This window comes from Triturus cristatus, chromosome 7, assembly GCF_964204655.1.
Source record: "Triturus cristatus chromosome 7, aTriCri1.1, whole genome shotgun sequence".
In the NCBI taxonomy this organism is placed as follows: Eukaryota; Metazoa; Chordata; class Amphibia; order Caudata; family Salamandridae; genus Triturus; species Triturus cristatus.
The window spans coordinates 103875795-103898962 of NC_140590.1; the positions used below are offsets into that span (position 1 = coordinate 103875795).

General features: G+C 45.3%; 1 protein-coding gene across 1 annotated transcript in view; it reads left to right on the top strand.

The window, feature by feature from the left end:
• LOC146808934 (uncharacterized) overlaps positions 1-23168 on the top strand; it is a 46376-nt gene that overhangs the window by 12427 nt on the left and 10781 nt on the right. Inside the window, exons 2-3 of the mRNA XM_085615740.1 lie at positions 3535-3614; positions 11488-11661. Coding sequence (XP_085471866.1) covers positions 11494-11661 — 168 coding nt within the window. The 5' untranslated portion in view covers positions 3535-3614; positions 11488-11493. The remainder of the gene's footprint in view (positions 1-3534; positions 3615-11487; positions 11662-23168) is intronic.

Here is a 23168-nt window from a genome sequence, read left to right on the forward strand (position 1 = left end):
TGGCATGTTTCTATCAATACAAGATTTGTGGACATCTCAACGATTGTAAAAGAGGGAAAAGACCCTTGTGAGAGTTTAGTTCATGGGTTGTCCTACTTCCTTGTTTCTACTTTTTGCACATGTTCAAATTTCAGTCATTACGCGCATGCAAGGTGCGCAATAGGATATGTGGATAACTGGTCATACGATACATAACATTTGTTCATAATGTTATCATACATAAAATTCACACTCTTTGCATAAGGTGTGTAATTGCTATCTACATTTGTTCCAGTGAAATCATCATAAGTTACATCTGAAATCTTATTATACATTACATATTTGAAACTTTGGACATGGAAAACATTATTCATTTTAATCAATATATATATTTATGTGAAAATTTAGCAATGGACATTTTGTAATTTCAAAAAAATATATATTTTAACATTTCAGATAGTTCTTTGAAGTTGGCAAAGAACTTATATTGTGCATTCTTACAGATATCTTTTAGACTTGCTATTTAGCCGGTATAATAGGAGAAAGATTTGTCTATTAGGGGCCTGATTACAAGTTGAGGCGTTATTTATCGCCTCTGATAAATTACAATACATGGTTCTTTATTTATCAGGTGCGATAAATAGCTCCTATTACGAGATATTGGGGAATAACATGCAGAGTTTCATTTTCATGTTTAATGAATAGAAATCTGCATGGTGTGGTAAATACCGTACACATTTCCCCTGTTAAATTTCGGCAGGTTTGACTTGCCAAATGTAACGAATATTGGGTTAATGGACGCATCTCATAATTATCGGATGAGTTCAATAAAATTAACCGACCAACTTGTAACCAAGGTCTAAGTTTCGGCAGATTTGACGAAGGTTGTGGTATTTAACGCATCCTATAATTATTGGATGCATTAAATACCTTACAACTCGTAATTCCGGCCGATGCGTAAACAGGAGTTTATGCATGTCAGAATTTAACTGCCCACTCATAATCGGGCCCAATGTAGGGCGTCAAAGTGCGTTTTCGGATAGTTAGCCTGCTACATCATTGAGGCTGGCAGTGTTGTGTGTGTGAGTGATCAGAGGGAGGTTAGTGAGGTGGAGGTGCGAGAGACGAGCACGAATTGTAAATATAGATTGGATTAAGACACATAAACAGCTACACATCACCAGCCATAAGCACTGCGGTGTGCATATACATCAATAAAAAAGTGGTAATCAGAGAAGGCCCAATAATCCATATGGCAACAAGCACAGTAATGCTGTCAACTGAGTGGAAGATACCAAATAATCAAGCATGAGCGTTATTGACATGAGTAGCCTTGCACCTTTTCAGGTCGAGCCTACAGCGCTTGCGCTGCAGGATGATCTGTTGTATGTACTTTGTGGGCTCTGGAGTATTGCTGCAGGACTTGCTGCTTTTCACTTTCTGCTTAGGGACTTTTTTTCAACTTTGTTTTCAGTGGCTACGTGCGTTTTCCTGTTTTTTGTTGCTCTCTGCACAGCAGAGTCTGTTTCAGAGTCAAAGTGGATACATCGGGCGTCGGAGACCCAGTGCTCAGGACTCTGGCTGCTGCGATCTTTCAGTGACAACTCCTCCCGCCACTCTAGCTTAGGAAGACCTATCAGCCTGATGGGCCACCAGGATATGCAGGGCGCATCTCAGCTCCCTTTGTGTGACTGTCTAGAGTGAATGCACCACAGCCCAAATATCAGTCTAAACCAGACCTGGATTCCATTAGCAGGCAGAGACACAGTATGGTACAGCAAGAAAATACTAACTTTCTAAAAGGGGCATTTTCAAACACTCAATTTAAAAACCAACTTCACTAGAAGATATATTTTTAAATTGTGAGTTCAGGGACCCGAAACCTCTATCTCTTCACAATTGGAAGTTACACTTGTAAGAGGGTACAAGGCAGCTCCGATGATAACCTATGGGAGAGAGAGTTTGATGGAAGACAACGTTTGATGGAAGACAACACGAAAAATAAAGGAAAAAAAGAAAACTCACTTGCTGCCAGCCGCTCTTCTGCTTTGAGTCCTTGCTGCAGCACATTATCCCAGACTCCCCTGCGGCCAATCCTGATGCTGCTAGCTGCATGAAAGCAGCATCAGGATTGGCCTGAGCACCCTGAATTTGCGCTCCCAGGTAGACTGGGAGCCGCTGCTTGCTGTCTCCAACCTGGCAACGCAGCTTGGGTTAGAGACAGCTCAGTGCGCATGTCTGTTTGGCTGTCCTGAGATGGCCGGCCAAACCGGCATGCGCACTGATGGCAGTGCCCACCACTCCCCCTCGTGACTGTCCCCGCAATGGCCCCGCCCCAAGACTCGGCCAGCCATAGAACTTGAAAAAGAAAGTGATACAGTTTTATTTTTCAAATTTTGATGCTGGCAGGGGAGGGCGACACTCCTCTGCCATAGCGGAGGAGCGACAGCTGCTTAAATCTAATAAAAGGGAAGCTTTGGGGCTGGCAAGTGGGTGCTCTTGCCAGGTTGACATGGCAGTTTGTAACTGCACACGCAGACACTGCAGTGACAGGTCTGAGATATGGTTGCAAGGCTACTCGTGGGTGGCACAATCAGTGTAGCATTTGAATTACAAGCCCTGGGCACACCCAGTGCACTTTACTAGGTTCTTAGCAGTAAATCAAATATACCAGTCATGGATAACCTATGACCATGACAAGTTACACAGGGAGCACTTGCACTTTATCACTGATCAGCAGTAGTAAAGTGCCCAGAGTTCAAAAGTTAAATGCAACACACAGAAACAGGAGGTCAGATGCAAAAAACACGGCAGTTCTAACAGTTATTTTTGTAATTCCAAGATGGCAGGGAATTTTACCACTTGACACGTTATGATTCTAGCGTTTGTCATCATTTGGGGGACTATATGTGGAGATATAAGTTTGCAGGATACAAAATGTCTGCTTTTGACTATTGGGGAGACCAACAGGAAATATGAGAACTCAAAGCTTTTCCCAGGGAAATGATGGGAATACCAGGGCTAAGTGTAATTGCTAATTCCCTTTACATGACGAGATACTTGAAGAGAATATCACAGTTATATACATATTGTAATATGGCGAACCCGTAAATGTGTTGCCAATGACTATTGTAGTGGCTCGGGCCGATAGGTGATGTATACTGGCCACTTTGTTCTCCTTTGTGATTATAGTGGCTCGGGGCCTAAATGTGATTTCTACAGTCTACTTTGTTATCAGTTGTGATTGAGAGGGTATGATACGCACACGCATGTTCATTGTAAATGATGTTGACTCGGGGAAATTTGAAAGTAGCAGCACCCCGCTTAGGAATGACATGAAGCATTGGAACTACTTCAATGACATGTGGGAGGAATGAGACAAAATATGGGATATGGAGATTGCATTAGGATAAATACGCATAGGCTCACTATATTCTATTGTTTTGATATACAAGTGAAATTATTTACGATTGATGTTAATGTGGGAGGTGTAGATTGTGCGTTTTGATTTAGGGATACTAAAGTCTGTACCCGATATTTATTATGCACTTTTAGGAGCTCCTGTGTAATGAAATCTAAAAGTGACTGAGAACTGGTCCAGGACACTATACGTGAAGGAACTCAGTTGAGATTAGGTGAGTCCTGCTACTATCACACGTAGGAGGTTGAATGTACAGCAATATTATGAGGTGGTTCATACACTCACAGTTTTGGTAAAATTCAATGTGTTTTGTTAAATTCTGAAATGATTATTGATGTATATATGGGGATGATGGGATATAATGATGATTATAATAGGCTATTGATATTGATTCATTGTCTCTTTTAAAGGATGAAATCATGGATATAGGACATAGTGATACTACACTATTCATATTTTATATTAACGTAAATTGATCTTCTTAATTTAGTCAATATTATGTACTGAATAACATGAAAGAATAATTGTGTTGAAAAAGGTCCCTCCATCAATGTATATAGAAGGTATTACATTTTCTATTAATGAAAATAGGTATGATTTGGAGTGATATAATGAAATGACTGTTTAGATGATGCTGAGAGGAGGTGGGTAACAATAGAAATAGGGAGTTGTTTTGTAAAATGTGCTTTATATGTCTTTTTACAGCCCTGATGAAGTCCCTTATGGGGGAAAGCGTGCTGGCTGGGCTGTCATTGTTTGTTTTTAAAGAAGAAAAAATGAAGAATAAGGAGAATTATATATTTTTAAATTGATGAGATCAGGGTTTCTGTATTGACTGGCCTAGGCTCAAGGACAATGCCTCAGCATCATGTGACTTCTGAAATGTTTGCTGTTTTGTTGATAAACAAATGTTGATTGATATTGACTTACTGAATGTTTCCCTGCTGAGGGATTATTTAAAAGCATTTCATTTTATTTACCACTGCTGCCAGAGCGGGTTCTGTTTCCGCTCCTGCTGCCTCAATATTTTATTATCCGCACATACCCTTCACCAATGAGACTACGCAAAATACATCCGACCATACTACACAATTGCCAGGATGTGAGGTTGGGAAAGAGGGGCTGCTGATTTTTTACACATGCTCTGGAGCTGCACCTGTATGACACTCTATTGGAAACACATTACCCAGCGTCTAAGCGAGGTGACCAATATAAAAAGAATAAACACTGTCAGGCACTGCCTAGTATACACCCACCTCTGCCCTAGTGAGGGCAAGATACACTATACGTTCGCGTTTCTGGGCCTAGTATTGGCAAAGAGGCTGGTGGCCATATGGTGGTAATCTCCTACGGGTCCCACACATCTACAGTGGGTTAAAGATATGGTGGAATGGGCTCTTGCAGAAGAAAGATCAGCCTTCTGACCTCAAGAGTCAAAGAGGATTTTTATCGAACGGGCAAGTATGCTGCAGGAACTGCTTGCAATTTCTGATGGAGAAAACTCAAAAAATAGTACAGACACACCCACAATTTGATATAGGAGCCCACAGTGTGCCTTAACTGTGTCTCTGAGAGTATGAACTGGGAAGTCCACTGCGGGACGCCAATTCCCTTTCTACAGAATGCTGACCTATGACCTAAGGGGGGGGGGGGGGAATTTGAAAGGGAGAGAGGGAATGTGAAATTATATACTCCATCAGGTACCCTTTGTGTTATGTAAAATAAAATGCCCACAGTTTGTACTTGTGTACTATTTATTGAAAATAATGAAAAATGAAATCTTTCAAAAAATGATTATGCTAATAATACAAAAATACACTATTATTCACTATTAGCATAATAAAAATGGGCAAAAAGGACAGTGGAGCTCCTATGTTCTTGGAAATGATTTTGCCAACTTTGAGGCCAGGGGGGTTGCAAAAGGGCTGATAATAGCTGCAGACTAGCGTTTCTCTTTTAAAAGTAGTCAGAATACAGTTTGTAAGTAATCGTCAATATTCCAGGATATGGTGTTTTGACATTAGTAGTAGTTCATGAAGGCCATGATAAGCCCTTGAAAATACTTTCTCGGTTCTATACGTCGTCCTACGTCTCAGGCATCGGTTTTGTTCGCCGCAGCATACTAATGTCAAAACACCATATCCTGGAATATTGATCATTACTCACAAACTGTACATAACTAGTCTGCAGCTATTATCAGCCCTTATGTTCTTGACTATGGGCTTTTCCTATTTCTTATGTAAATGAACTGAAAGATTTATCTGCATGATAAGCTTTTCAACATACCAGGTTATTCCAGGACCACCAAGTTCGTTTAAAAAAAGCCTTGAGGAAGTCACTGGATGTGACGAAACACGTGTCGGCTGTTTCTGCTCACTGGGACTGATGCATGTAATCCCTAAAGAAATACTCTGTCATCTATATCCATTTTGAGATTAACCCTGAATGTATTCAGTCTTGACAAATTATTATGATGTTTTTAGCTCAGATGTAAAAATCATATTGGATAGACATTAAATTCTCAGAATCCTACCTAAATACTGTTTGAGAATCTATGTTTGGGCTCTGACCTGTAAATGAATAGAACTTTGTTATATCGATGTAAATAACTGATCAAGGTTATACACCTACTATTTATAAAAACTTTAGAGTGCCGGGATTCTGTTAGTCACATCATAAACAGTGTTGGCTGGCCTTCCAGGGATACTGAACATCAGCGACGACATTCTGGTACACTTCCCCGACCATGGGTAAACGCCTCACTCAAAAGCAACCTGTATTCAGCAGACACCTAGGCAGTGGACTGATGCTCCAACAAGAGAAATGTGAGTTCCTCAAACAAGAAATCATTTTTTGGGTACAAATTCTCAGCTGCAGGAGTAGCACCTGACTCGGCCAAAGTCTTTGACATTTAGTCTGCAGTAGCTCCAACCTCAGTAACGGGTTTTAAGAGTTTCCTAGGCATGTTTACTTACTGTCAACATTTCACTCAAAATCTATTCACCTTGACAGCACCTCTACATGAGCTCACTAAAACCTCCACACTGCAGACCTGGGTTCAAAAACAAGAACAGGTCTTTCAAGACACCAAACAAACTCAGCCCGAGGACACGACGTGGGCCTACTTTGATCCCCGGAAGGATTAGGAGTTGTCTGTGGACACCAGCACCCACAGGACTGATGGGTGGTGTTTGTCCCAAAAAGAAGAATGTGGTGAGTGGGCTCAGTGGCATATGCAAGCTGTGCACTCACACCCTCTGAACAGCAATATTCTCCTATAGAAAAAGAGCAAAAGCCGTTCACTATGGGCGCAGAAATTTACATCTATACCTGTATGGACAACCATTCACTGTGCACTGTGCATACAGAGCACACGCCCCTAATTACCCTAATCCTGGGGTCAGCCTCAAAACTCCCCCAAACATAGAAAAGTGGTTATTGCAGTTAGAAGAGTATCAGTTTACTGTGAAGTACAAGCCAAAATCCTGCAGATTATCTGTCCAGGAATGCCAGACCAGCCACGAAAGAGGAGGAGGATGCCATGTTTGACATGGAGGTATATTTTGGCATGATCATGGAATGGTCCCAGCCCACCTAGATATCTGCGGAGGGAATCACTAAAGCTACCTACGTTGATAACTGCCTGCAGCTAGCAATGGCTGCAGTACAGTCTGGAAACTTGAAAACCCCTCACTCTCAATGAAGCTTTCAGAACAGAAGTGGCCAGACAAGTGTTGGCATCCCCTATATCATGTGTGCCATGAGCTGGCTGCCACCAAAGAAAGTTGCCTGCTGCATGGATCCCATCTGGTAACACCAGGATGCCTGACCCAGCTAGTAGCGCCGTTAGCCCACAGCTCCTACCAAAGCATAGTAAAAGCCAAGAATTGACTTTGGAGTAAACTGTGGTTCCCCCGGCTTGACGAACTAGTAGAACAGTCAGTCAGAAGCTGTGAACTATGTCGGTTAACAGGAAGCCCAGAGTTACCCCACTCCTGTCAGCACAAAGAACTGCCAGAGATCCCCTGGCACTGATTTTAGCAATCTACCTGACAGTTGCCAGATGCTGGTTGGCATTGATGACCATTGTAAATATCCTGAGGTAGAGATTGTGCTGTCGGATGTGGCTTGGTATGTCATTCCAAAACCAGACAAAATCACGGCAACCCATGATGTTGTTCAGGAGCTGCGCACTAACAACGAGGCTCAATTTAATGAGCAAGAATTTACAGAGTATGTCCGCTCCGGCTGTTCCAAGCAACAGAAGATCACTCCCAGAGGTCGCCCAAGCTGATGGAAAAGCTGAAGGTTTCACGAGGACCCTCACAGAAGTGATACACATTGCTCTGGCTTTTCAACAGAATGTGGAAGGAGCCATTCATGAGTTAATATCGACTGACTCCTCACACGACCTCTGGGGTAGCCTCCTATGTGTTGTGTCTAGGCCAGAAATTAGTAGACACCACCCTGCTTCATCCTGAGTGGAGTGGGCAAAATCTTATCCTGCTAAAAACAAGTAATTTCAACATCGAACTGACCAAAATGCGTGAATCAGCCTGTGAATACGTGCCAGTTTCTGTCATCTGCGAGTGGGCAATCGAATCCTGGTAAAGGACAACCACGTAGGGAGCAAATTCCGGCCACCATTCAAACCCGGCCCGTGGATAGTTACCATGGCTTGGGGCACCATGATGTCTGCTCGTAAAAGACCAGAGGTTGTCACAAGGAACGCTTCATTCTTCCACAAAGTTCTGGGGCCTACAGTGCAACCAGCATCATGAAAGAACAGCAGCAAGCAGTCAAGGGTTCGAGGAGAACCAGGGAGAGGATTATGGAGAAGAGTCAAGCCTCTCCCCCCCTGCCCCCCCCCCCCGTGAGGGCACGACCTTCAGGGGACCAAGGTTTGTCAGAACGGCAAGAAATGACTTGAGGACTTGAGGTGGTTGTCCAGAGTCAGGAAGATGATGAGGCAACCCTCTTGGAGTCCCAGAGTTAACAAGCAGATACGTCCAGGTACATCTCTGGTTGGACAGTAAACCATCCCTACAGCACTGGTACTTTGTGGCCAAAGAGGCACGTATGCCCCAGACATTTAACCACAAACTTAGCTTACATGTATACCGATGTGTTAGCATTTTCTAAAATATTTGCTTTTGCTTTATTTATAGTTGAGGCTGAATGTAATGTCGAAGGGGAAAACTGTTGTGACTCCAGGTTGTGTGGTTTGGTATCCAGGTCATCCGGTGTTTGCTTTATTGGATGGTGTGGTCCAGCATTATTTTAGAGAGGTTAATAAAAGAGCCGGGTGTGGGCAGGCAGAGAACCACCAACACCATTGTTATGGTGTCTTTACAGTCTATGCATATTCTCACACACAAGCCCCAAGGTAGACCCTACACCTGTCTGTAGTGTAAGTGATGGCATACTGGAGTAAGGGTTATTTAGTATGGGGGTTATTTAGTATGCAGTCTTCATACATGCAGAGAGTATATGTTTGGTGAACAAACGTCTTGTCTGGGACAAACCACTTGCTTTAGGTCGTCTTGATCTTCAGCGGAGATCTTGACTCGCCTCTGTCTTTAGTCCGGAATTCCGCGATCTTGTGCAGAATCATCTCACTGTCTGAAGTGCAGCACCCTTGAATGGAAGACACGCCTGCATGGTTGTCCAACTGTCCTGGCTCTATGGGCAGTTGTGGCAGCAGTCCTGTGTATGATCGCTCAGGCGACCTCCATGTAACTATCCTCAAAAGTGTCTAGGAGCTTTTCAAATTCTTTATGTTCATCATTTCCAGTTGTTCTGCTGTTTATGCTGATGATGACAGTGGCTGGATTTGAAGACTAAGAACTTTGGACGTCGGCTCAGGACCAAACTATAATGCCACCTCTTTGCACTGGTGTCTTGATAGAAGACTACCTATATGTGTATCACTGCGTCATCAAGAAGGAAATTTCCCTTATTTTGCAGTGTCCTGTAGTATGGTTCAGGCATGATGGTGGTGAAAGTAGACTTGCTAGCACTGCGCATAGTTTTGGTTCTACCTCTCCAGCCGGTTTGATGAGCTCTTTGGATTTCCAATAGTTCTGAAAATGTGCCAACCAGGGGTTGTGGTATTAAGGTCACCGTGAAGGCAAGTATATCATCCTTCTCCACCTCCTCCCAAATACCATAGATTTTGAATTTTTTTCAGCCTGAACCAGTCTTACAAGTCTATTATGTCTTCAGTGTCAGTATTTCTTGTTCCTATTACTTCTTCAATCACCGTATTTGTTGTCCCTACTTTGGGGCAGTCCCCTCGTCTCTGCTTCGCACAGTCTTTGTTATGCAGCATCCAGGCAGGTGTGAAATAAGTCAAGATAAGAGCTTATAGATTTCACATCCTCCAATATATCTGTGACTTTTGACTCCATTTTCCATATAACTAATCTAATAATCATACGCTCTTTCATCAGTGTGTCAAGTGTGATGTCTAGAGACTCTGACTTGGCTGTAGATGAGAAGTACCTTTGGCCTGAGGTGCCTTTAAGAAACATAGTTGTCTTGCTGGCTTCGGGGCAGATGTGCACTCCTGCTAAGACCAAGGTAGAGTTCTAAACAGCACAAACTTGCCAGTTTGGCCCCTATGATCAGCCCCCACAGTGTCCAGAACTTGTGTGGCCTTGTACCTGCTACCCTGTGAAACCAGCTATGCTATGACTCTGTTCTTATGACACCCATCAGTGATAGCAAAAGTAGGTGGCAGAAACATACAGACTGGTTCAATAGGGCATCAGAGTACAGTATGGGCAGCTTGGGGCACCACTTCATGACCACGGTCCTGTCACAAAGGAACCATGCAGAAAGTCTAGGGGCCGGCTGGTCAGGGGGCAAGGACTGCTTGGTGCATCCTTGATCCACGATTTGCTGAGCAGCAAGCATAATTGCAAAATCTGTTGCCTGGAAGTCTTAGTCAAATCAAGTGGTCGTCCACAGCCTAGCCCATTTGTGGAGCCCATCACCAGTGACCCAAACACCCCTTCTCATGAAAGCACTCAGATGAGGCAGACTGGTCACTCTAGGGGATCCAAGCAAGAAGGGTGTGTATGGGCCCTGGGCCCGGGTCCATGCATCTGCCATGCTAAATGCCGATGAAAGTCATGTCACACGGCTGACTGGGTGACCTAGGTTATCCCGACTGTGTCACTAGGAGACTGAAACACCCAAGATAGGAGTGGCCTCTGGACTTTATCAGATAGCTATACGATAGTCAGCTCCATGTAGCGGAGGGCTTGCAAATGAGCAGCCTTGCAACAGTTCTGACCGGTCAGTGGCTACAGTAATGGCACAAACACATGCCCCTTCCTTTGTGTGGCCATATGCACTCGTCTGCGCATTACAGGGACTCCTGATAATTGCAAATTAGTCCATATTGCGCCACTAAACTGGGAGCTGGAGCAGACGGTTCCCATTTCCCCACTTGGCAAAGCTCAGGCCCCCTACAGGCTCTTTCTATTATCAATACCTTCCTGCTGATCCATTAGCTATCAATTACTTCACACCTAATGTCTCTCTTTTTTTTATAATGAAGAGAACTGGTGAGGTTATGAGCTCTCTCAGGGGTACGGGCAAGCCACATAAGATGCATGAGTGTGCAGTACTGGTGTGCAGTGTTCTTTACTAACATCTATAGAAGCAGTTCACTGCCATGCCGCCAACTAGGACACATATACACAAGTATATTAGGGTGGAGAAGGTCTATTGACTAAGAATAATAGAAATGCCATAAAAGTAACTTTAATTTGGCTCAATATCAAAATTTTAGGCAGCGTAGAAATCGCATTTGTAGAAATGTGAATTGACTTCTAAAGCCTTGAGCATGGACTTTTTTCTTTTCTCATTTTCACAAAATGTAAATAGTGCTGCAGCCGGAAAAAGGCAGTGTCCAAGTCCTCTGAATTCACCTGCTCTGAATTGATCAAAGAATTTTAAAAATAAACATGGGTGCCCATTAAGTTAAGTTCAGTTCAGTTTTGATACAAGAGTAAGACATTAGTTTTGGAGCTGCTTCTGTGAGTTTACTTGAATTATTGTTTTGTGTTATTCTCCAGGTCGTCATGGAGTTTGACTGCAAGGTGGAGTACACTGGCGAGGTGGATTTAGTTGAGGAGGTGGAACTGGGCAGTGAAATGGAATCCGGCAGCGAGGTAGTATTCCAGGAGGTTGGAGCTGAAATCGAGCTGCAAGAGACTGATGGTTGTCCTGAGGAAGCTTGCGTTGTGCTGGTAGGTATCAGTGTGTGAAACCATACAAACCTGGCTAAATGACTTGTACCTTCACAGCTTCAAACCCCAACTTTCATTGAATGCCAAGTCATTTGGATTCACCCTGAACACCAACCTCACCCTCAAGGAACACATTGCCAGAAAAAGCAAAGGCAGATGTGTATCCGCTCTCTCTTCTAAAGATAGTGAATCAGTTTCTTCCAGAAACCAACTTCAGAACTGCTTTTCAAGTTCTCGTATTCTTGCATCTGGATGGTGTAAACACCCTCTGCATGGCCTTCCAGACACATACACTGCCACCCCTTAAGAACATCCTACGTACCTCTGCATGTCTTATCCAGGGTCTAAAGAAATATGGTCACCTCTCCCCCCCACCCCCCCCCCCTTCCTGATAGAATTCCATTGGCTCCCTTTGCCGGCCCACACATTCTCCAAAACCAGCTGCATCATTTAAAAAGCCATTGGGACCAGCATCCCTTCTTAGTTTGCAGACAAGTTCACCATCTTTGGTGGTTCTTGGCACACCAGCAGCTAGGACACGATCAGACAGAAGTGTAAAAAAGAAAAAAACAAGGCGACAGGCCATTTCGATCTATGCACCCAGGATCTGGAACAACATCCCCATCAGGACCACTCCAATGCTGCTCCAATTTAGAAAAGAGTGGAAGATTCTCCTCTTTAAAGAACACAACGTCCTAATATATTAACAGTCCACAAACCGGCTATCTCTACCATAACTCAAACATGTTATGCTTGTCCTCGACAGTGTACAGTACTTTACTGCTTCTTTTCTAGGTTCGAGCTCTACGATTACCTTAAACTTACATACATGCATACATACTATGGAGTAACTCGGGTCATTATTGCTAGGACTATCAATATTTATCAACTCTAGTTTTCGCAGTGCATGGTACTATTATGTGAAATATTCCCACTGTTCTTAGGCATAATACTTCACTTTTATTTAATGCGGGTAGAAGTAGAAAAATGATGAGGGTGTTCTCTCACATATTGGGGGGGTCGTCATAGGTTTCGCCACCGAGTCTTTGATCCCTCGTGTGCCATTAGTGCGTGCCCAATAGTGCATTGATCGGAAAAGGACTATTTAGCTCCTCATTGCTAAGAAGTAAGAACCTCCACATCTTTATGCTGATGGCCCTTCTACAACCTAGTACGCATCTGAATCTGACTCTTGGGGCATAGTGTTATGGGTGCAGCACAAATCATTCAAATAATGCATTGCTTCTTTTTTCCTGTGCTTATTGTAATCACAAAATATAACACGTTAATATTCATCAGGCTACAGTTGACTTTTGCCTATTTGACTATTTGCCTTAGGTAGGCACAGAGGCAGTCAATGTGTCGCAGGGTCAGTTGGTCCTTAGAGTCCTACTCATTCCCCAGGGCTAAAATCAACCTACCCTATGTGAAAAGGGTGTTTAGTGCATTTGTAAGTGAGTGTTTCCCGTAACACACTGATGTTTCCCAGTGTCTGCAGTAGCACAAGTCGTTGACATGTAGGATCTGGTTGTCACTAATTGCTTTAAGGAACAGAAGATTAGAAGTAATCAGAATGTTTTCCTGTGCTCTGATTGCCACTCCTCCTTTGGTAATGTTGAGATCTGTGTGCTGCCTTTTTTTGAGCAATCTAACATTTTTAGCTTTTTATTTTGCAAGTGCTAACCTGGTTGTAGATTCAGTACATGTATTAAAAAAAGTAAGCCCTTATTTGGAGAAAGGACAACATGTGTCTTGATATGCAGCAGCTGTGTGAACAGTTAACAAGTGAACGAGATCTTTCATAGTGTTTCTTTCTGAGTGTGTGGGACTTTGGATAATTGTAGAAAGTTCTAAAGTTTGTATGGTTTCATCAAAAACCTTTAGCTGTGCACTGTATCTTTTCTTCCCTCCTAGCAAATGTAATTTAGTCCAAAAGATTTCTGTCTCTGAAGTCAAGATGAGGACACATTCATTGTTCAAAGCAGCAGAGCCTATAAATTGCAAAACATGGATCCTGGCCAGGAAGCATGGCCACCTAGACGTGATTCAAAGCGGCTCTGCCGGCATTGCTGTTTGTCCTCCTACATCCTGGTTATGCCTGATTGGGGCGCTCCTCTGACAGTGCTGAGTCCCCTGTGATCGGAGCTGCGGTACAACCAGAGTTGCGGCATGGTGCAAATGAGCAGTATTATAGCAGAGTATCTGGTGGCGCTTCCTCTTATCCGGCTGTCGGAGGAAAATAGTACAGTGCTTGATGCCCCATCGATAGAGCGGAGGTTGTGGCTGCTATTAAGGCCTAGAATACGGCTTGGATACCTGGAGGAGACGGGTTGCCTGCAGAGTTATATGAGTCCTGGGTGGGGGACTTTGCAGACCATCATTTGGTGGTATGTAATGAGTCTTACACTCTGGGGATATTGCTGGAGTCCATGAGGTAGGATGTGGCATTGGATGACCTTCCACGATTAGATCTTAAGTGGGGGAGCACCAAGGTTCGATACCTAGGTATCCAGGTGATAACAGATTTTGAATCGTTCCATTGCTCTAACATGGCTAGGGTGCTGATGAGCCTCGGTGACCTGTTGGAATACACTCAGTCTTTCCTTAATTGGCAAGATCGCCCTGGGTAAGATGATTATGTTGCTACGCTGCTTATATGTTTTACAAGGCGCCATCTTTTGAGTACCTTAAAAGACCTTCAAAGAGCTAGATAGGCTTATAGTGGAACTTTTATTGGCATCAGGAAGAAAGATGGTGGGCTGGCCACTCTCAAACTGACGTGGCAGTGGGGGAGGGGATGGAAGTTCCATGTATTGATCTTTACTACCTGGCTTCCAAACTGCAACGTGCGGTCCCACTGGTTGAACGAGGGTGGCAACTTGGAAAAATGATTGTTGGAATGAACGCATGGGTCCACCTCCCCAACCGAACTGTTAATGTCTGGAGATGGGGTCCCCAGCTCTGTGCCTTTTGTCGTCTAGCAAGTATGTGTGATCCGGAGCGTGTTTGGTTAGGGCCCGTATGCACCCAAATTGAACTTAATGATTTTGCATACTTTTCTGCAGGTATCCCTCCAAATGAGAGTGGATAGGTGGAGGGCGTGGGGTTGCCTGGTACTACAGGAGCTGTATCTCAATAATAGATTTATTACTTTGGCTGAGGTGATAGAAACTAATGACTTGGGGGCCAGTCAATTCCTACAGTATACAAGATTGGCAGTCACGGTGTGGGGGATTTGGCACGTGTTTCCTGACGTCCCGAAGACGTTTCGAGTGCTCGTGGAGTTACTGAGCCTGGTGGTTGAAAGTGTTTGGTCTCTCAGCTCTACAGAGTGTTGCGCAAGGATGCACCCTCTCTGACTCTGACTATTCAGAGCAAATGGCATGATGTTCTGGGGGAACAATTCACTGACAGAGAATGGCATAAGGTCCATGAGGGGGTGTCTAAGACCTCAACGAATGCCTGCTTCAAGCTGATCCAATATCATTTTATACACCAAGTTTATTTGACACCTAAATTATTGGGTATTATCTATGCGGGCCGAATGTCTACGTTTCCATGGTGTAGTGAGGGTGAAGCGATCTTCTTGCTCATGGTGTGGGGGGTCTCCCTGAATTCAGGAGTCCTGGCAAGCGGTGGGACTGGCGCTGGAGCTTGTATCAAGTTGGCCACTTGATGGGAGTGTAAGGGTGTGCCTGCTGGGCCTGGTTCCTAAACGTAGAGGGAGGCGGCTCAGTCGGCATTTTTTGCTACTGGGGCTGGTTCGGACAAAGCGTAGAATTACAATTCAGTGGATTTCTCCGGTTCCGCTTTTGATCTCTGATTGGCTGAGGAATATGGCTGAGTGGGCCAAAGTGGAAGAGAACCAAACGCGTAATGATGGGGGATGATATGAGAGCCTGGGAGGCAGTGCTCAATGACTTATTAGAGCCCCGGGTTGCTAGGCCCCATGTAGTGGTAGGGACGAGGAACCCTGGGATGGCCGTGCACAAGAGAGTAATTTACAATGTGATTACTGGTGTGGTGCTCCAATTTATCTTGATATGATATGGATGCAAAGCCACTATATATAGATAATTGCACTGCAGTGCTTATGTTATGGCAGTAGGACGGGGGTGGGGGTGATGATCATTGATGTCATTTTGTATTACTATTGGGTGGACTGATTTTGAAACCAGGCTGTGTTTTTGAATATTATTTCATTCATAAAAAAAATTGCGCAAAACAATAGTTATAAAACCGACTCTAATCTTTCCTTAGTTGAGCAAGGTGATAAGTTGTTTCGGTATTACCTACTTCTAGGCACTAGGATCAATCTTTGCCAGATATCATAGCCTAAAATACCAGATCATTGACAATTCTGAAGATCGAAATGCCAAGAACAACTGTTGTTCCAACATGGCCCACGCCTAAACAAAAGGGTCATTCTTTGCAGCAGCAAATGGCTCAGAAGTAAAGAATCTTTGCCTATCATGTGGATACAACCTCTAAGTGTGTGGTCACAGTGGTGCCTCCGAGAACAACTAGACTCCCCAATCCTTCCCATCAAAATTCAAGAAAATCTACTAAATACAGCAAAGACTAGAAATCTTTTGCAAGGATACCCCTATAATCTTCATGGAAAATGAGGTAATTATCAGTTGAGACCAAAAAGACAAGTACTGCAGGCAGCATTTCACAGAACATCAAACTCCTCTTTGTCAGTAGCTGTCTAATACTCCCCCCCCCCCCATTCTAGATATTCTTGTACTACAATGTTGAAAAGTCATACAATAAGATAGCCCTCAAAGGAAGATCATATAGCCGTCTTCCTCAAAGACTCGTGATTTTGCTTACACTCGGAGACCAGCACATCTCTTGGCGTTTGAGGAGACATTCTTTATTTTCTAATTTATATGCAGTTGACCCACCAAAGTCACCATGCCACAGAAGCCTCCTCATTTGTGGATCGAATGTGGATTGTGTGATTGCATTTGTAAAAGGACTGTCGTTTGTGCTCAAAAATATTTGCTGCTTTCCCTACATGCCCTATCCATATCTTCTGTCTTGATAGACAAATGCATCTTCTTATGGGGAAAATATGCATCCTTTTGAGTATATTTATAAAGTAGAAACTTTGCAGTCAGTAACATATACAACTGATAAAAATGCTCTGTCTTAAACTGTGATCTTGCTTTGCTAAAGGCGGAAACTAAAAAACATTGTCAGTAGTTCCCTTGGGCAGGGGCAGCTGTTCAGCTTTGATCAACTGTAGATCATCAGTGTAAAGCATAAGTGAGAGATTGGAGAACTGAATGTGGAGGTTACCAGTGTAAGACATTGGATTATTAAATGGGGTGGGTGAATGTCCACCTTAAGGAATAATCACAACCTTTTGTCCAGGGGAAACACTGAAGTCACAAAATAAGGCTGAGCTTAACCCCCAGGGTAGCAGTGGCCCTGAGCAGACATGCTTAACATAGAAGCAATGTGTAAAGTATTCATGCAGTATCAAATCCGTAATTAAGTCGAAATGCAAAACCGTAAAAATATCAAATCGAATTAGAAAAATAGAGTAAAAGTTAATATAGAAAAGGACACCAAAAGGACAGAAAAACAATAAGGGGAACTGAAGATATGAATTTTAATTTTTTTATGTAGGAATAGCACCAAAAAGCAAAGAGTGCTGTTCATGGTTAATGGTCAATTTATACCAGGAACCTAGGCGCAATTCCACGCTGACTATGATCATGCACGGGTGGGATACACCAACCAGGTTCGTCTTGGTACAAGATTTTACCTACAGACGTTAGTCCTTTTAATTCCAATCCACCAAAAGAGTATACTTCCAAACCCCCTTGTATCTCAGGGGAGACCCTTAGAAACTCACAGGGTGTCAGGGAAAAGCCTTCAGCAATGTCCAGTTCAGGTCCATTTGCTACTGTACAGCTGTGCAGTTACTAAAAAAGCATCGTGTAGCTTGTTCTATCCCTGCAGCTTGAACAGTAGGTCAAATTTATGACCCTTGGAGTTCACTTCTTTATCCTGTGTTCAAGTGGGAGCTGGTCCAGTCCTTCAAAGTGCCCTTCAGGTCACAGACAGCAGGTCCAATACTCACCTGATTTTCCGCTTGTCCAGTAGTGTTCTCAAGTGGGTTCTTGGAGGGGCAATATACATGCCTGGCATTAGATAGTGGGTGGGATTGACTCCTGGACACACCCTAACCACTGGGGTATAGGTACCCTACCCACTTTGTGCATTTTCAAGATGGCTATAGTATTCGGCCACACTAAATTTGATCTCCGAGGGCTCGGTGTGTGTTTGTAGAGTGTACTATGGTAATCCTAGTGGCCCCCACATCTAACACAAAAATTCTGTTTGAAGCAGGTACTATATCCACAACATACCCATACACAGAAGTTTGGTAGGGCAAAAGCAGGATTTTCTAGCAACCTGACCATGGATACACAAGTCTGTCTTCTACCTTTCAAGTGCAGCCACAATGTTATATGTAAACCCAGCAGACCTGTCAAGCAGGATTTGACACTGTGGTGTCAAAGGGTATGCAATAGACCCTACTCTGTATATTCTGTATGGTTCAGAGGAGTAATTTCTGCCTGTACAGATCAGCCTATTGTTTGCTCCTGGGAGGCATTTCAAACTTTTTTCATACTGATTCAAATCAATCAGTCAATCATTTGTAAAGCGCACTATTTACCCGTGAGGGTTTCAAGGCGCTAAGGGGATGGGGAATGCTGCTACTGTTCGAAGAGCCAGGTCTTGCTCCTTGTATATAAATAACTGTATGACTTAGGATAACCATAATGCCTAGATCTGTGTAGCATGTCCAATAGTGAGTTACCCTCCATTTCACTGTCGCTACTGTGACACGATCCTTTCTCATAGGCCAGACTGGGCCGGTGGAGGATTACTTGCTATCATCCTATGTGGCCCCAGGAACCTGATAGGAACTTCGAGTTTGATATGTTTCTGCTCAGGACATTGAGAGACACCTTTTAGTAAGGACCGTTTATATATCCCATGTTTGGAAATGCCTCTTCTGAAAACGCGGTCGTTTCTTGCCTAAGCTTTACTGTAGGCTTTGCGACTATTTGTAATGGTGTCTGGTTTTGGTGCAGCAGGGCCAGCTGGGTCAAACCTGGCTGGAGAGAGAGATCAGTATTCAGAGCCTGGGGAGGGGTGACTCTTTGATCCGAGCAGGGCCGTGCCTGGCAAGGTGAATGATGGCTCCACCTCCCACTGGGCGTCTGATAGCAGACCCCCTCATTCTGAAAGGGCAGGATGTCACCTTGTAAACCAAGTGCTCCCCGACCCCACCAAACTGGTTCTGACTGGAGTCAGTGATTTGCGACCTTGGAGAACAAAGACATTTTAGGTATAAAATGCTGCGCTGAAACTTTGTCCAAGTGTGTTCCTTCTGGATGTCAAGACGAAACTCTGTCCGAGTGAACAGAGGAAAGGACTTTGAAACTTTCACCAAGCTTGCCGAAGAAACTACCCGAGGGCCTGAATCGAGAGCGCCTCCTGCAGAAGTCTCAGGGACATTAGACTTCACCCCGTCAGCCGTCGGAATTCCTGTGCGAGGAATTCTGCTTGCAGGTGAGGCCTCCGTCAAGTAATCCGGAGCCTCTAGTTCTTCTGTGAGGACCGCGGACTGGGCACCTTTGAAACTCCAATCTCCAAGCGGAGAGAGCTGCCGCCGCTGAGAGCCCGCCTGAATCTGAACCCTTGAACCTTTCGCTGGATCCATGTGGGCCGCTGCAGCTAAGAGAGAGCTGCCGCCGCTGAATGCCCGCACCCTTGCCAACGTTTGTATCATCGTGGCTCGTCCTGTGGGCCGCCGCAGCTAAGAGAGAGCAGCTGCCACTGAGTGCTCGCACCCTTTGCCACTTTGCATCATCGTGATTCGTCCTCTGGGCTGCTGCAGCTAAGAGAGAGCTGCTGCCGCTGAATGCCCGCACCCTTTGCCACGTGGCATCTTTGTGGTTTGTCCTGTGGGCCGCCGCAGCTAAGAGAGAGCAGCTGCCACTGAGTGGTCGCACCCTTTGCCATTTTGCACCATCGTGATTTGTCCTGTGGGCCTCCGCAGCTAAGAGAGAGCTGCTGCAGCTGGGTGCCCGCACCCTTGTCAACTTTTGCATATTCGTGATTCGTCCTGTGGGCCGCCTCAGCTAAGAGCGAGCTGCTGCCGCTGTGAGCCCACCAAGGAGCTGCATGACGAGAGTCCTCTTTCACCGACGGGTATCTGGTGCACAACAGGTCGCATAGGCCCGTCCTTGAACTCAGTCCGTGCCATGTTCTGGTGAATACGTATTGCTTCTTGAAGTCCCTATTGGTTGACGTGAATTGTAGTTGTTGAAACGCTTTGAGAATTTCGAGTTCAACTGTTAGATAAAGATAATATGTTCCTATACCTACCTGAGTTGTGTTCTTTTGTGGTGTCGTTACTGCTGTGTTGTACGTGGTCATAAATGCTTCACACAGTGCCTCTGAGATAGGCCTAACTGCTCGTGCTATGTTACCACAGGGTTGAGCAGGGGTTGTCAAAGGGGATAGCCCACTGGCCCTGACTTAGGAAGAAGGGTCCCTATTTGGACATTGGCGCCCGCCATTGCCAACTGGAGACCCCCATTTCTAACAGGATACAATGAGAATCCTAAAAAATCTAAAGGTCTTAATGGAGCAGGGTTTTATTTGGATTGTATGGCTGGACATAAAGTCACTTCAGGAGGCTCGTCCTGCAGTCAATATTCTTTCAAAGCTTCCATTTAATTATTTATAATTTTTATACAAACACTGGGCGCTGCTTTTCAATTATTTGCCACTAAATATTTTTGTGCACCTATTTTGATACATATGTTTGGGTGATTTGCTTCACTTTCTATTCGTGACTTTCCAGTGAAGGCCAAAGTGGCTTAAGTGGGTTAGTTACGTCAGGATATAAAAATCTCAGCACAATAAGCTTAAGAAACAAACAAAGATACGAATGTTTGGGAAGAGTACAAATATGTTCGAGGCATGTGGGCTGCTGAATTCATATCTGTGCATAGATCGCCGCCTAGTGTTGGGTCCGGATGTTTGCACGTTGTTGTCCTGGAAGAGTCTTTGAAGTATCCTGGGATAGGTGACTCCTCCCCTGGACTACAGTGCGCATGGGCATCCTCTCCATCCTCCGATTGTTTTTTTCCGCCATTGGGTTCGGATGTGCTTATCTTGACTCAAGTTAGGAAAAACTTTTTACAGGCCAAAAGGCCTTTAGTTCGCGTCGGTACTGTTCCCGATCGGTATCGATAGTTATTTGTTAGTTTACTAACTTCAAGAACAACTTTTTCGCATCATACCCGACCATCGACCCGACATCGACGATGGAATCGAGGACACCATTCAAGCAGTGTCCTGTATGCAATGCGAATATCCCCATGTCGACGTCCACCCGGTGTGCAACAAATGTCTTTCACCGGATCACGACGAGTCCACATGTATGGCCTGTGCCCGATTCCGATCCAAGAAGACTCTCCGGAATCGACGAGCAGCGAGACTTGAAGCGCAGCAAGCGGCACCGGCCCCGACCAACATCTTCAGCGCCGAGGACGAAGATGTCGAAGACGTGGAGAACCTACCCTCCAGCCCCGCTTCCGAACACGACTCCGGATCGGAAGACATCGAAGAACGACTCTTTCACAGAGACGAAGCCGACACCGAGGTAGGAGACTACGATGAGGCCTTAGGGGCCGAAGAGAGTAGCTCCGGTGACGAGCAAGGCCTACCCGTACAGACTGAGGATATCCCAGTGCGTCAGTCTATGGCTCCGGTCGAGGGATCGCCTTCGGGCCTTACCCAAGACCTATCCCGCAGTTCTTCGGCCCCGCCCTCTGGCCCGGCCTCGGACATTCAGCGGCAGCCATTACTACCCAAAACGACTGGTTTCCCTTCACCGAAACCGAAAGCCGTATTGGTTCATCAGAAACCGAAACTGAAAGTGACACTGGTCGGATCGAAGCCCACCACACCTTCGACGCCAGCCAAACCCGTCGGCACCGACCGCACCAAACGGGACTTCGGTGCCGAGCTTGCAGCAGCCGACACACGGAAAAAGACCATCGGTACCGCCAAACCGCCTCGGCTCCCGGCACCGAAACAATCGGCTCCGGCCACAAAGGTCAAAATGGCTGCTGCGTCTCACACCGCTTCGAAAGCAGCACCAAAGGCACAATCGTCGACGCCGTCGACAGCTACTGCCTCTCCTCGACTCGATGACCCAGTGGCGCCGAAGAAGTCCACGCCCGCCTCTACAGAACCGGTCGGCGCCAAAGAACCGTCGGCGCTCCAGGTGCGGCAAGTTGCAGCGTCCTTGCAACGCATCAAAGACAAGGCAGCCCTCCAGGACACGTCAGGCTCCGAGCCGAAAAAAGCTCAAAAAGCTTCTCCAGCACCGGCCAACATCACTTTTGGCCTGCCACCATCCACTGCCCCAAAACTGTTCGAAATCAGAACACGTGTCACCCACACCAGGATCACACCTGCCGAACGCTCTCCTGCGGCGACGTCACCATCACACATCATCGATGCCGACACCGGCAGAATGATGCTCCACAAGAGGAGAATAACTTCCGAGCCAGCTTTGGACTCCTACCGGATCCCGCTAAAGAAAAAGCTGCCAGTGGATTCGGAACCAGTTCTTTACGAACCTCTCCATACCTCTTACCAAGATCCACAGTCCTCTCCGACACACTCCGAAACCGACGTTTTGGAGGACTACATGGGTGACCACGTCCCCTACCCCGGAGAGATGGACCCTGAAGGCCAACAGGACCCTGACCAGGCTTGGGATGACCCTGTAGACCCAGGTGCACCTATGGATACACAGGACACGCAGCTATATGGCACAAAAACGTCTCCCACAGAGGACACTGCCGCATTCAACGCCCTCATTGAACGTGCTGCGGCCAATCATGGTGTGCAACTCCACTCTAACACCATCGAGGACGATTTTCTCATGGATACTTTCGCATCCTCAGAAAGGAATATCAAAACTCTACCCATGTTGAAAGGTGTCCTCAAACCAGCAAAGGACATTTTCAAAGAACCCACCAGGGCAAGAGTAATAAACCCCAGGATCGACAAGAAATATAGGTCGGCGCCTGGGGACCCTACCTACATTAGAGGCCAGTTGCCTCTGGATTCCATAGTAGTCGCGAATGCTCGCAAACGGGCGCACTCGCAGACGACAGGGGATGCTCCTCCCCCGGACAAAGAGTCCAAGGTGCTAGAGACCTCCGGCAAACGGGTTGCAGCCCAAGCAGCTAACATATGGCGTATTGCCAATACTCAGGCGCTCCTAGCTCGCTACGATCGCGCACATTATGACACATTAGAAACATTACTCCAACATCTCCCAGACCAATACAAAGAGGGAGCAGAGATCCTCATCAGGGAGGGACAACTCCTCACGAACGCATCCATTAAGTGTGCACTGGATGCCGCAGATACAGCTGCCAGAGCCATAA